Source organism: Convolutriloba macropyga, chromosome 10 (genome assembly GCF_964194025.1).
Source record: "Convolutriloba macropyga chromosome 10, txConMacr16.3, whole genome shotgun sequence".
Lineage (NCBI taxonomy): Eukaryota > Metazoa > Xenacoelomorpha > Acoela > Convolutidae > Convolutriloba > Convolutriloba macropyga.
In genome coordinates, this window is record NC_134477.1 from 41,903,025 (window position 1) to 41,915,980 (window position 12,956).

General features: G+C 38.1%; 1 protein-coding gene across 4 annotated transcripts in view; it reads left to right on the plus strand.

The window, feature by feature from the left end:
* LOC142348551 (uncharacterized) overlaps positions 1 to 2,640 on the plus strand; it is a 48,521-nt gene extending 45,881 nt beyond the window's left edge. For all 4 annotated transcript variants that reach the window (XM_075399934.1, XM_075399935.1, XM_075399937.1 and 1 more), the window contains one exon: positions 1,888 to 2,640. In XM_075399934.1, coding sequence (XP_075256049.1) covers positions 1,888 to 2,518 — 631 coding nt within the window. In that variant the 3' untranslated portion in view covers positions 2,519 to 2,640. The remainder of the gene's footprint in view (positions 1 to 1,887) is intronic.
* The last annotated feature ends 10,316 nt before the right edge of the window (positions 2,641 to 12,956 follow it).

Consider the following 12,956-nt stretch of genomic DNA (forward strand, 5'->3'; position numbering starts at 1 on the left):
ATACTTATACTTATGGTGTGAAGGGTGGTTCTTAGAGGTTGAAGACACCCCCACTGTTGACCCCCCTATTGCCCCCCTCGCACTGTTGCCCCCCACCCCAGTGTTGCCCCTCCCTATCAGCCCCCGGTGCAACCCCCTCTCTTCCGTGGCTAGCTACTGAAGAACAACCGCTGGCTAAAACGCAAATTGATACTATTTTGCATTTTTTTCAAGCTTTTTAAAAATTTTGACCATTTTTGTTTTTTATCAATCTTAGGTGTCAACTATTTAATTCAACTTTTTAATTTGACAAATGTTAGCTTTTTTTGAATTGCTGTTTTTTAAGTTTTTTTTGAAATTTTTTGTCATTTTTTAGATTTTTTTCTGCCTTAAGAGCCGAGGAACCTTTTTTAGTGTTTGCAAATTGTTTACTGAATAATATCTAGATTATATAGAATTTCTTGCAAGATTTTAAACATCACGAATTTTAGCATATTTTTGATATTTTTTGCCATTTTTTCCAATTTCAGATTATTGTGAACCAGTGTAGTTGAATTTGTAGGGCAAACAAAAACACCACCATATGTAAGCAAAAGAACAACTCAGTCGGTTTTATGTGTCAGTTTTATTAAGAGCTTAACCATACCAAACCATTACGTGACCAATATCTGGAAAAAAGAGTTTTTCAAAAATTCTACGTTTTGTGGAAACGAGTGTCAACATTTCGTCACTATTTTCGTTTTCTCGTAACAAACACTTTTCCAAACTGGAATAATTACACAAAATGTAGAAATAGTTTTCATATATATTAAAGAAAGACTTACAATTTTTCAGTAGTACTTACGAATAAATGTAACCCAGTTACACGAATTTGAGCTTTTTTAGAGCATGAAACTTTATTACCCGAATTTTATTCGTTTTTCTTTGAGACCAAAATCAAAATTACTACTAATTGCTCTCACACAATTTTGTGAAGCACTTATATTGGTCCAGTGGACTTGCAATATTTCGCTGGACAATATTTCGTCCGATTCTTTAGACTTTTTGTCCCCGAAAATGTGATAAATTTAACCTCTGGAGGGCATTAACTCTGGCTCAGAGATGCATTAACCCCTCTTAGAGCTTTTCGGCGTAAAAGAGTCGAAGTATGCGTTTCACTGAAACCATTTTGGAGACATAAATGCTTATATTTCGAGAACAAACAAGATTCCATTTCTTGAAGAACAATTCTTACAAATATTTTCTGATGAGTTTTCTAGAAATAGACTAGTTCTTATTATCATTGAATTAAATCACATTAAATTTTCCTATACTCTACAGAGAATACACAGTTTATCAAAAGTAAACGCACAAATGATGCAATTATACATGGTAAACTGCTTGTTTTAGAAGCCATTTATATTCAACTTAATTTTCACCGTTTCTATTGTTTTCTTTTATCAATCGACTCAATCACCAAAAGTTCAATATAGGTCTCTGGTCGGATAAACTGAAATAGGGAAAGCTTACCTATATAGGGAATAGGGAATCCAGATAGACGTTGGCCATTTTTCAATAAGCGGATGTATTTTGTTTGAGTCGCATGAGAAATATGTTCAAGTTGCTCATGTCGATAAATTTATGCAGATTTATGCATTGTGGATTTAACAACTTAATGAGCAAGTTAAACAGATTTGACGTGGGACGCAAAAAACAGCTGCGTATTGAAAACTGACAAACGTCTATCTGGATTTCCTCAGCAAGTAAGCTTTTCAGGTTATCAAAAAAAAGATCTATTATACTTCTGATAATAATGCGTCGAATGATCGAAAAATCAAAAGCAACAAAGGAATATTGACTGAAATTGGCTTCTAAAACAGGCAACGAAGCAACGATCTAAGGATTTAATCGGTTGCTGGATGCCTTTAGTGGAACAAAAGCAGTGTGCGCAGTCGGATTCGAACCCAATTCTCATCTCACAAACTATTTAAAACAATTAGAAGCTAAATATGACAAATGCGGATGGTACGTGAGATTTCAAACGGAAACAGCTGTTTCGAACCGAAATGGGTTTGCTCGTTTCTACACTGATTCTGAATTCATGGAGCTAGGTGGCGGAATATTACCCCCTGACATCATTTACGTTGCTACTAAAGATAAAGTCCACCTGTACAAATCCGTCAAGTTAATCCGCCTGGCGGAATTTCTATCGGATACCGTCGGTTCTCGAAAAATTCCCAATCTCAACCTAAACAATCCTCCACAAGTTGTCATGAAAATGGATATTGAAGGTTCTGAAGTTGAAGTTATGACGGATTTAATATTTTCGGGATCGCTACGATTTGTCAATGTCCTTATGGTTGAATGGCACGCTAGGCTTCAGCAAATTATTGCAAGAAAGTTTGCTAGTGTCCAATTGAACGATGTACTCGAGAAAATAACGCAACTATGCAGAGTTGCCAAAACCTACGACAACAGGACTGATTTCTGCAATTTCGAAACTATTGATATTGATGATGAATCTTACTTCCAGTCGAACTTCGATTTTCCGGAATGTTGAACAGGAGTTTCAATCCTCTCAAACTAAATTAGAAAATTAGAGATGGGACTTAATAACTGCAATTATGTGAAATCTTTCTGTTCAATTCTCTGAAATATGGTGTTTTAGATGTTTGTTAACTGAGCGTCGACATGTTGAGAAAACTGTCTTGTTTGAGATTTCTTGTTGATTCAAGCAAATATTAGAAACTTTTCTCGAGATCTAGTTGTCAGTTCAAAACGCCCTAGTCGAGCTTACACGCCTATCTTGAGATATTTTAAAAGATATTTTAAATGATCGTTTTAATGGTTTATTCTATTCACACAAAGTGTGAATTGCATATTAAGCACTGAAAAAGGTGACAAAAAAGCCTGCAGTGCTTTCCAGCTTATGATATAAAATGTTTTGTTCGAAATTTTTTTCATTGAATGAGACGTTTCTGTGACTCCATTCTTTTTAAAACCATATAAAGTAGCAAGTACCCCAAGAACCAAATAACAATAACCAGTTGATACTAATAGAGTACACAGTTACCGCAAAAAAGTCAATAAGATGTTTTCCATTGCGCTTATACAACGTTTTTCACTGTTTCATTACGCACCTGGCGAAAATCGTAAATGGTCAATTTTGTCGAACTTCCAATCGGTTTTAATCTTGTTCTATAGCGGAATGGCACTTCTACTGAAACTGTAACATCGCTTAAAGAAGATAATCAAGGTCTAAAATTTTTTTGCCGGAAACCAATTTTGCTCTCTGGCCTGAACAAAAAGTTTCATATCAACTTCACCGTAAATAAGGTATTTGAATTACTGTACTAGAGAAAAAAAATTTCAAATAAACGTTTCAGTGCTTTTTTCAAATAATAATAGCAACCATGTTTGTTCACGGCTCTTAACACTTGGGTGCAGAACTAAAAAATTCCATTTGAACTATAATTTTTAACATAATTTTGCCTTTGAATTCACAGCCTTTAGTTAAACAATCAAAACAAAGTTTTTAAGTAGGGTTTTATTCCATTTCTTTTAGTTTCTTAACTTTTTCGATGTTTTCACAAAACGCCTATCTTGTAAGATCTTGCAAGATATCTTGCAAGATAGCCAAGTTTCACAAGAAGGCTTACACACGCTTATCTTGTAAGATCTTACAAGACGTCTTACAAGATAAGCGTGCAGATGCAAGATCTTACAAGATAAGCGTGTGGATGCAAGATTCTTACAAGATCTTACAAGATAGGCGTGTAGGCTCGACTAAGGCGTGGTAAAAATGCTCTCAAACAAACTTTGTTGCAATTACACTCACTGGCAAAAAAAACGCACAAAATGCTGTTTTACATGGTTAATTGTCCTGTTTTTGAACACAATTTTAGAAATTAATTGCTCTCAAACGATGTTTGTAGCGATTATATTAATCCTGTCTGTCTTTTTATGTGATTTTTCGCTTGACCAGTTTTTCTTCTGGCGCATATGACTTGTCGTCTTCGGAAACGATATAAACATGTGGCGCCGAGCGGGCATTAAAAGCTCTTAGAGCCTTTCAGCTCAATAGTCTCCAAATATGCTATTCACAGAAACTGTTTTGGAGTCTTATACTTACGGTGAGAAGGGTAGTTCTTAGAGGTTGAACCCCCCCCCCAATGAGCCTCCCCTCACTTCACCCCCACCCAATCCCCACCCCTGCACATCGTTCAGGCCTTAAGGAGAACGTGAGGCCAAAATTCACCCTCCCACCTTTGCCCGCCCGCTATTGCCCCCGCCCGCTGTTGCCCTGTGGGGTGAGATTAAAAAAACTTAAAACTTGTCAAATTTCAAAAACGGTCAAACCTGAAAAATTTTACAATTGGGACCGAAAATTTGTACCCCCCCCAACTTTAGGATTTTTGCAAGGAAAAAACCTGAGGGACCCAATGTTTTAGCACACGGTTAAAGTAATTTCTAAATTTTTCAAGATACAAACGAACTTTATTTCATCAAACCCAAAAGTGTGGCTATTAGCACTTACACTGTGCAAAAAATGGCATCTTTTGATATTTTGTAATTTACTGTTTAATTTCGTAAATTGTTTTTTTTGTATGATACTTTAGCTGTTCCTTAAAGGTCAAATTCCATACGTTTGAAAAAATTAGTTCTGCGAAATAACCATCCTTGCTTATGTCAACAAAATCTAATATTGCAGTATTTTGACATTTACCAAGTAAACATTGACTTAAATCACTGCTTAATTAACCTGTCATAAACGAGTAACAATGAAGTTTTGAACAATTTTTACCCGACTATTTACTTTAACCCAAATGTTCGAATTGTGCAACCATAAAGAATATAGAATAATTAGAAACTGTTACAAGGAACAGATTGCTCTCAGACTAGACTAAAATTTTATTCTTCAACAACTTAGTCTTTCATGCTAAGTTTTGCTATGTAATAAGATCTAAAAAGTTTTACGTTAGTCGAGTTTTCTCGACAGGATGTCAGCGATATTACTAAAACGTGCTGAAGACGGACAAACTTTGGCACAAGATTGAACATGTAATGTCACTAATGATTTTCTTAACTTCACTTAAAATTAATGTTAGTCCTCTAATACGTTCAAGCAACTAATTGTTTCGACGAAAATATTAGAAAATGGGATTCAGTGAAGAACCAGGCCGGCGTAAATCTCGACAAACAGGCTGCGATATTTCGGTTCCGTTGAGATTTTGGAGCAGCCGCAACATTTTGGTCTACCGAGCCGGACAACAACGCGAACAATAACGAATCTTCATTTCATTTTGGTGAACCAGAACGAAATCTCTACGGTGGTTTGAAAAAACCCTGATATGCATTAGAGAACGACTGACTAAGAGATGTATCTCTGGACAATTGAAGAGACTAGAAAGTGAGCAAGCCTAATTTCTCATAAAATTTGACAGACATCTTAATGATGTGATAAATCACTTGGCTCAGAACAAAACACTATCTGCCGAAAGAAAAAAGCGATGTTTTTTTGAGACATATGGTAAAATCCAGGAAAACAGACAGCAACAGAGGCAACTCCTGAAGCCAAAGTGTTTTAAGAGTTTCGATGACGACACTGAACGAAAATTCGGCGGAAAGAAGAAGGAACTAATATGGTTAGTTGGAAAAATACCAAAGCTTGGAAAAAATAAATTTTGTCGCAACGTTATTTTTAACCGTCGGAAAGTTACACTGCAGCTGTACAAATTGGGGCAAGATTGCAATTTAATTCATAAGAGGCGCCAGCTTTGAAAAAAGAGTTGAAAGTAGAGAATCTAAGTGTCTCTATGAAGGAAATTTTGTGTATCAAAATGGAACAAATCTTACAGAAGCTAGACACAAGAAAATCAGAAATAATTAAAAATTTTAATCCAAATGTTGGGGTTGAAGGTTTCACATTGGTCAGTGAGGACAGAAATAGCTATCGATTCTTCTTAAAACAGTACCGCCAAACCGCAAAAAATGGAAACCGGACATCTTTAATGTCATCAACCTCTGTATGTGGTGATGACCCAAACGAGACTGTTATTGACATAGGAAACGGAGCCACTGAAAATCTCAAAAAGAATGTTGAAGTCTTTTCCAAGTATTCTGCTACAGACTGAAACAAAAACAAACCCAAAATAGCCAACTGGCATTCATCGAGAAGGCGAGAAATTAACGAAGAGCTTGAAAAGCTAAGAGCTCAGAAATAAACAGAGCAACGATCGCAAAAGCGTCCTAATCATTTTGCTAATAATTTTGCGTCTTAATCATTTTTGAACGTAGAGAATTTGAACAACGTCGACGGCAATATGAATTATGTCTAAAATTGCAACAACAATTAGACGAGCTTCGTCTAAATTAGTTTGAACGAGAGCTCAAAAAATAATGAAAGAAAGCGGAAGCTGATGAAGAACAAAGATGCCTGGAATTTGAAATTACCAAAGTATTATTAAGAGCATCTGGATGACAAACAGACGACTTAGAAAGTTTTGGATCAGAGCGCAAGCTAGAAGGAATGGAAGGCTTTGCAGATTCAGTGGCCCAAGGGTCTGACTCGAGCAGGCCTCTATCTTCAAATGTTGTTATCGACCCTCCTAGGAACATCAACCGGGACCGAAATGTAAAACGTTTCAGCCTCTACCCAAAAACTACTCCTCTGCTCCAAAATGCTTGTAGGAAGTTTTTCAACGCATCTGCGCGACCAAATTACTCCCAAAAAACCAGATTTCCCTCAATCAATTAGGGTGACCGTAACACAAACGCATTTACCAAAGATGACGTTCCAACAGCAAGATACGTCAGCAAGATACGTCCAAGAAGTCAACATCACAAGCACAGCTCTCGTAACAGATTGATGGAGAGCCAAAACCCAACAACAGTGATCCAAAATAACGCACACGTAAGATACCAACCGGTCAGTGATCAAAAGATGTTCAACAAAACTCCAGCTAACAGAGTTTTCAGGAGACCCTTGGAGTGACCCGCGTGGGCAAAACTTTTTAATGCATTGTGCGTCAAAAGCGGCTGAGTGATACTGAGAAGATGTAGTATCTGAAGATAGGCCTCAATGGCCAGGAAACAGCTGCAGGAGACGGATTGGGCCTAAGCTCAGAGTAATATTATCAGGCTTGGGACATTTTCTGCAAAGTTTTGGCAGACTAAAGTCATAGCCGAAGCTCAACTCAAAAAGATATACAGTCATCCTTTTGTTAGAAACGATGACTTCAGTAGTATTTATCATAATGCAATTTAGTTACAAACACAGTTAATGCTTTGACTCGAATTGGATTTATGAATGAATGGAATTGGAGAGGAACCTGAGTTCGGCAACCAGAAATATTTCCCCTCAGCTTAGAGAAGCAGCTGCGGATACTACATGGAAATTCACTACTGGCAGCAAACTTGATTGCACTCAGAGATTGTTTAGATTTGACAGGTTTCATACACGAATACTTGTTAGCCCAGACCAAGACCAAGTTTGAAAGCCACAAAGAATCGAAAAAAGCACTTTTGCATCCAAAGCTGATGATTACAAAATCAAATAATTCAGAATGTTTATTCAATAATAGAGCGCACACCATCTGGAGTTGCGAGAAATTTATATCAAAGAAACTGAATGAAGGACGAGAACACGATCAGAAGTTCAGACTTGGTTTCAGTTGCCTGAGGCTTGGCCATCGGTCAAAGCTTTGCAAAAGTATAACTTGCAGTACGCCCAATTGTGGAAGAAAACACAACAAACTTTTGCACAGTGAGTTCTCTTAGAAGAAGGCCACGACAGGTGCCTCAGATGCTACGACAGTGGCAGCAACAAACATCAGACAAGGAGGAATGCAACTGATGCGCATTGAACTGGTGAATGGAAAATACAGACTGAGCGTGCTAACAATGTGTGATACAGAGTGCTCCTCAATTTCATTTTCAGACAAGTCAATTGGGTCTGCACTGCACCGAAAAGCGACTCAGTCAGTTGCAGGAAACCACGGATAACAATACATCAAAACTTAAATAGCGGTTTCAGCACATGAAAAGCCTCGACCATGGACAACAGTAGTGTTCTATGTGCACAATAACTTGCAGTTAGGACACACGATTTTAGATCTGTAAGAGTTAAAAGATCGCTACCCACATTTCAGGAATTTGCCAAATCAGAGCTACAATCTGTATGAAGTTCATGTTATTGTTGGACAGGACTGTTATGACATCAACCAGCCATTACAAATCAAGAAGTCGGACAATAAAACTGCACCGTGGACCATGAAATCGAAATTAGGACAGGTATTTAGTGGTCCCCTACCAGCGAAGCAAGCAGAAACTCTTGCTACAACAGCAACCTCAATCGCAAAAGACAAATTAGCAATCCAGTTGAGTAAATGGCAAGACATCAAAACCTACGCTCCAAACTGTGAGGCCACCGTTATTTCAAAGAATTAACAGAGAACAATCAAGACATTGAAGGAAACAGCTCTGTTCACCGGTAAAAGATAGGAAGTTGGATTCTGTGGCGAGAAGACGATGTGAAGTTACCAAATAATTTCTAATCTGTTATGGGACAACTCAAGTCCCTAGAACGAAGCCTACAGAAAAATGATACGTTACCAAAGCGTTATCAGGGATCCTTTGACTCTGATGTCACAGCTGGTTGTGTACGCAAAAATGAACTGAACGATACCAGAGACAAGCTTCAATGGTTTTTTCCACATCATTCTGCCATAAACCCTCATAGGCATGAAAAAACCAGAAGTGTGCAATGGAGAAGCAAAGCATCAAGGTGTGGTCCTCAACAACAAACTTCTATCTGCTGCAGAGTCTTATCGGATTTATTTTTTGATTTCGTGAACACCAAATAGGACTTTAAGCCGACATAGAAGTGAAGTTTCTTCAAGTTGATGTAACAAGCAATGACAGACGATGCTTACAACTTCTCTAGGTGAGAATATTTAGAGCAGGGGACAGAAGTCTACGAGTGTACTCGACAACTTTGGGGCAATAAATTTGGCGACTTGTTCAAATTATGCATTGCATCGACTGGCAAAACATAAAGCGAAAAACGACAAAAACTTTATCAAAACTATTCAGCGAAACTTCTACATGGACGATTTTCTAAAATCAGTCCCAACACCTCAAGAAACATTCAAAAGCTACCAAAAGGTTTTAAACCTCCTCAGCAAAGTTTAATTCGATTTGACGAAATGGATAACGAGTGATGAAGAAGTCAATTTTCAGATCCCAGGGGCAGACAAATAATCAAAAATATTATAAAATATTGAGGCCTAACCTCAATCATCCTCAATCGTTGGACTCCACTTGAATGTAGACATGGACCGTCTCGTAATCTGTAGTGAAATTGATCACGAAATTCGAGCGAAGATAACTCAGAGAGTTAACCTTTCATTTGGTTCAGCAGTGTTCGAACTCTTGGGATATGCTCACCCTTCACGATAAGGATGCGTTTCCACTTAAAAAATTTTGGGCAGCATTGAAACAATTATGGAACAGAGAGAATTGCCAGCCGAACGTTGAAAACTGTTCAGTGGTTGTTGCTGTGAATTGAGAGGAATAAAGACGATGGCGATAAATCGAGTTTATTTGTGCGGATTTTCAAACTTGACTCATTTTTGAACTCATTTGAGAACAATTTTACAGACGCGTCTGAAGAAGCAAGGTGCATTTTGGCATATCTAAAAGACAACGTAATTTGAAAACTCACCTATGTGATAGAAAAATGCTGTGTAGCACCCATCAGACACACGACAATTCTTAAGTTAGAACTTCAAGTCTCAGTCTAAGTAGTTCGTTTCAGAAGGTAGATATTGAGATATTATGATGTAAAAAAGAGAAAATCTATCATTGGACAGATTTGTCTACGGAGTTACAGAGGCTAAAATTAGTTTGCAAGAAGCAACAAGTGTTTGTTACCAACAGGGTAGCAGAAATACTGCAGAGTTAAAGTCGACAAAAACTCAGCACATATCGGAACAAGAGGATTGATTGTACAGCAAATACCTCGAAGAATCCGGATGGTTAAACGGGCCGGCATAACTTCAGACAGATGAAGAAATGTGGCCAAACCCATGGTTCCGAGCGAACGACGTTTAACCTGAGCAAGCTATTGAGCAGTACTGTGGCCAAAAAAACTAAATTTAGACCAACACCTCGACTAAAGACGATACAGTAGCTTCAACCAAACTGAAAGTTTCATCGTCTACTGCTTGACGCACACAAGAATGCAGAGAGGAGCTCTCAAAGCAGATGAGGTCTACCATGCAGAGAAAATTTAGTTTTGATTTGTTCAATACGAAAGCTTCTCGAATGTTTCGAAGTCGGTAACAAAAAGCAAAGAACTCTCAAAGACATTGAAAATTGCCAATTTCTCACCCTTCATAGAAGAACACTCCGAGTGAAAAGTTAACTGAAACCTTCAAACATCGATTACAACGCAAAGTGTCAATATCATCGGAATAAAAACTAGGTTAAGGAATATCAGGTCGAGATGTCATCCGCGGATGGCAGACTTACCACAAAAGCGACTTGATGAATTTGATGTCTTCCCTTCCACGCATACTGGAGCTGATTACTTCGGACCGTTTGATGTGAAGTTCCAACGACATACGTTGAAGACATGATGCTGCCTCTTCTTTTGTGTATCAACAAGAGCAGTATACATCAAAGTTTCACAGTCCTTTGACACCGACTCACGTCTAGCTGCGGTGAAAAGATTCACTGCAAGACGTGGCTACCCAAACACCATCATCAGTGACAGCGGAACCAATTCCGTTGGAGCAGCTAATGAACTGATATCTTTCATGGACTCGTGGGACAAAGCTAAGATGGAGAGTTTTTCAGCTCAGAAAATGATTGAATGGCATTTCAGCCTAACTGGAGCGCCAGATTTTGGTGGAATCTGGGAGAGACTAGTTCATAATCGCAAGAAAGTCGTATTGCAATCTTGGACAACCGAAACCTCACAGACGAGATGCTCAGCACTAAAATATGTCTGATATGAGTTGCGAACAAACTCTCAAAATAAGAGCCTAGACAGCAGTAAGTGGCGACCCAGAAGATTTGACAGCCCTCACACCCTATTCTCGCTTAAAACAATCTTTGAAAGGAAGCAAGAGTTGTAGGAGCCAAAAATGTTGGCTATGCTAGCAACATTTTTTTCACGAGTTGTTTTTTCAAGCGACTTTACTGGCGAACAAAATTTGAGGCATCACAGCATTTCAAAACCCTCCCGGCTCAATTTTTCGCACTCAAAGGAAAGTTAAGCTCCGAAAAAATTTTTGCATGCTTTTCGAAAACAATAGATAGATTGATTTGTATAGTTTCATATAATTTCATTTTCTCTACCAAGTTACTGTTGATAATTATAGCATTATTCGGGTTGTTTTGGTTGCGGTTCGAAATCTTTTGGTAATTAATATAAATTTTATGTCAGGTTTCTTTCAGCGACACTTTAGTCACTGCAATTTTAGTTTTCTTTCACTGTTGATTGAAAGTAAGCTTAAATTTTCAGGCTGCAAAGCAATATTCAATAAACCTTGCAAAAATTGAGAACTTTGCTCTATATTTCTCTAATATTTTATGTCTTCTTTTCTTCAACGGTAGCGATTATAGTGAAATTAAAAACGCTTTACAAATATTTTTTGAAAGATTTATAAAACAGTTTATTTTTTTTTCTGGGCCATTGAAAGTGTCATTTGATCGGAAGAATGTTTATGGTTTGTAAACGTACTTGTAATATTAAAAAAATGTAAATTGTTTAATTGCTCTCAAACGGAGTTTTTAGCAATTATATTACTCCTGTCGGTCTGTTTTTAATGTGATTTTTTGCTGGACGGATTTTTTGTCTGACCAAGTTGAGTTTTCGTCCACAAAAACGGGATAAACAGGTGGCGCCTAACGGGTTTTAATTTCTCTTATAGCCTTTCAGCTGACTAGTCTCCAATTATGCGATTCACAGAAACAATTTTGGAAACTTATACTTATGGTGTGAAGGGCTGTTCTTAGAGGTTGACCGCACACCCCTCACCGCCCGCAAGAATCCTCCAATTAGCCCCCTCACTTCCACCCAATCCTTACCCATGCCCATCGTTCAGGCTGTAGGAACTCGTGCAGCCAAAGACCCCCTCCCACTGTTGCACTCCCACCCCAGCTGCGCTCACATCAGGCCCCTTAAGTTAAGCTGAAGCTCCGTGGCTGAAGTCAACCGCTCGCTTCTCGTTTTAGAGCAATTTGTCCGATGTTAGTCGGTCATGTTTTCGCTCTAAAAGTCAATTTTATTATTCTTGTGGCATGTTTGTTTTTGTGCAATTGTTTGCGTGACAATTTTTTGAGGTGACGGATTGAACTCTCTTCCTCAGGAAAAAGATAAATAGATCAAGTTCAGAGGGAATTAGTTGGCTGAGCAAGCTCTTTTAGATAGCCTTACGCCTTCCTTTCCCTTGAGCTGGCAACCAACAAAACTTGAGGCGAAGCAAATTCTTGACGTGAGGGGAGGTTAAGATTTTGACTCCTTTTGTCAAACCTCCTCTTTAACAACCCCTTTCTTACTCCTCCACCAGGCAATTTGGACTCTTCTTCCTCTTGTGTAGCCTTTCAACCCCCTCTCGTCCAATCCCTAGTTGGCTTGATCCCCTGAGACCCTTAGGTAGTTCACCTCATAATGCATGCCCTGCTGCGAACGTCCCACCCCTTAGTCCCCGCTCGCTTGTACGACAAATGTTAAAGCTAGTATGACAAATGAGTAGAAATGCCATGTGAACGAACCACGGCACATTTTGACTGTAGCTCTGTTTTAGGATATGTTGTGTGGTCGATTGAATGGTAACCGTCTGGGATTGACGTTACCATGTTTTCGAAAAAAAAACCAAATCGACATTCTTAGAGAAAAATATTCTCCCAATTTTTTAAATTTTTAATCATTTTTTAAATTTTTTTTTGATTTGTCTTTTTTTCTAATCATTGGGTCGGTGTTTTGTTTG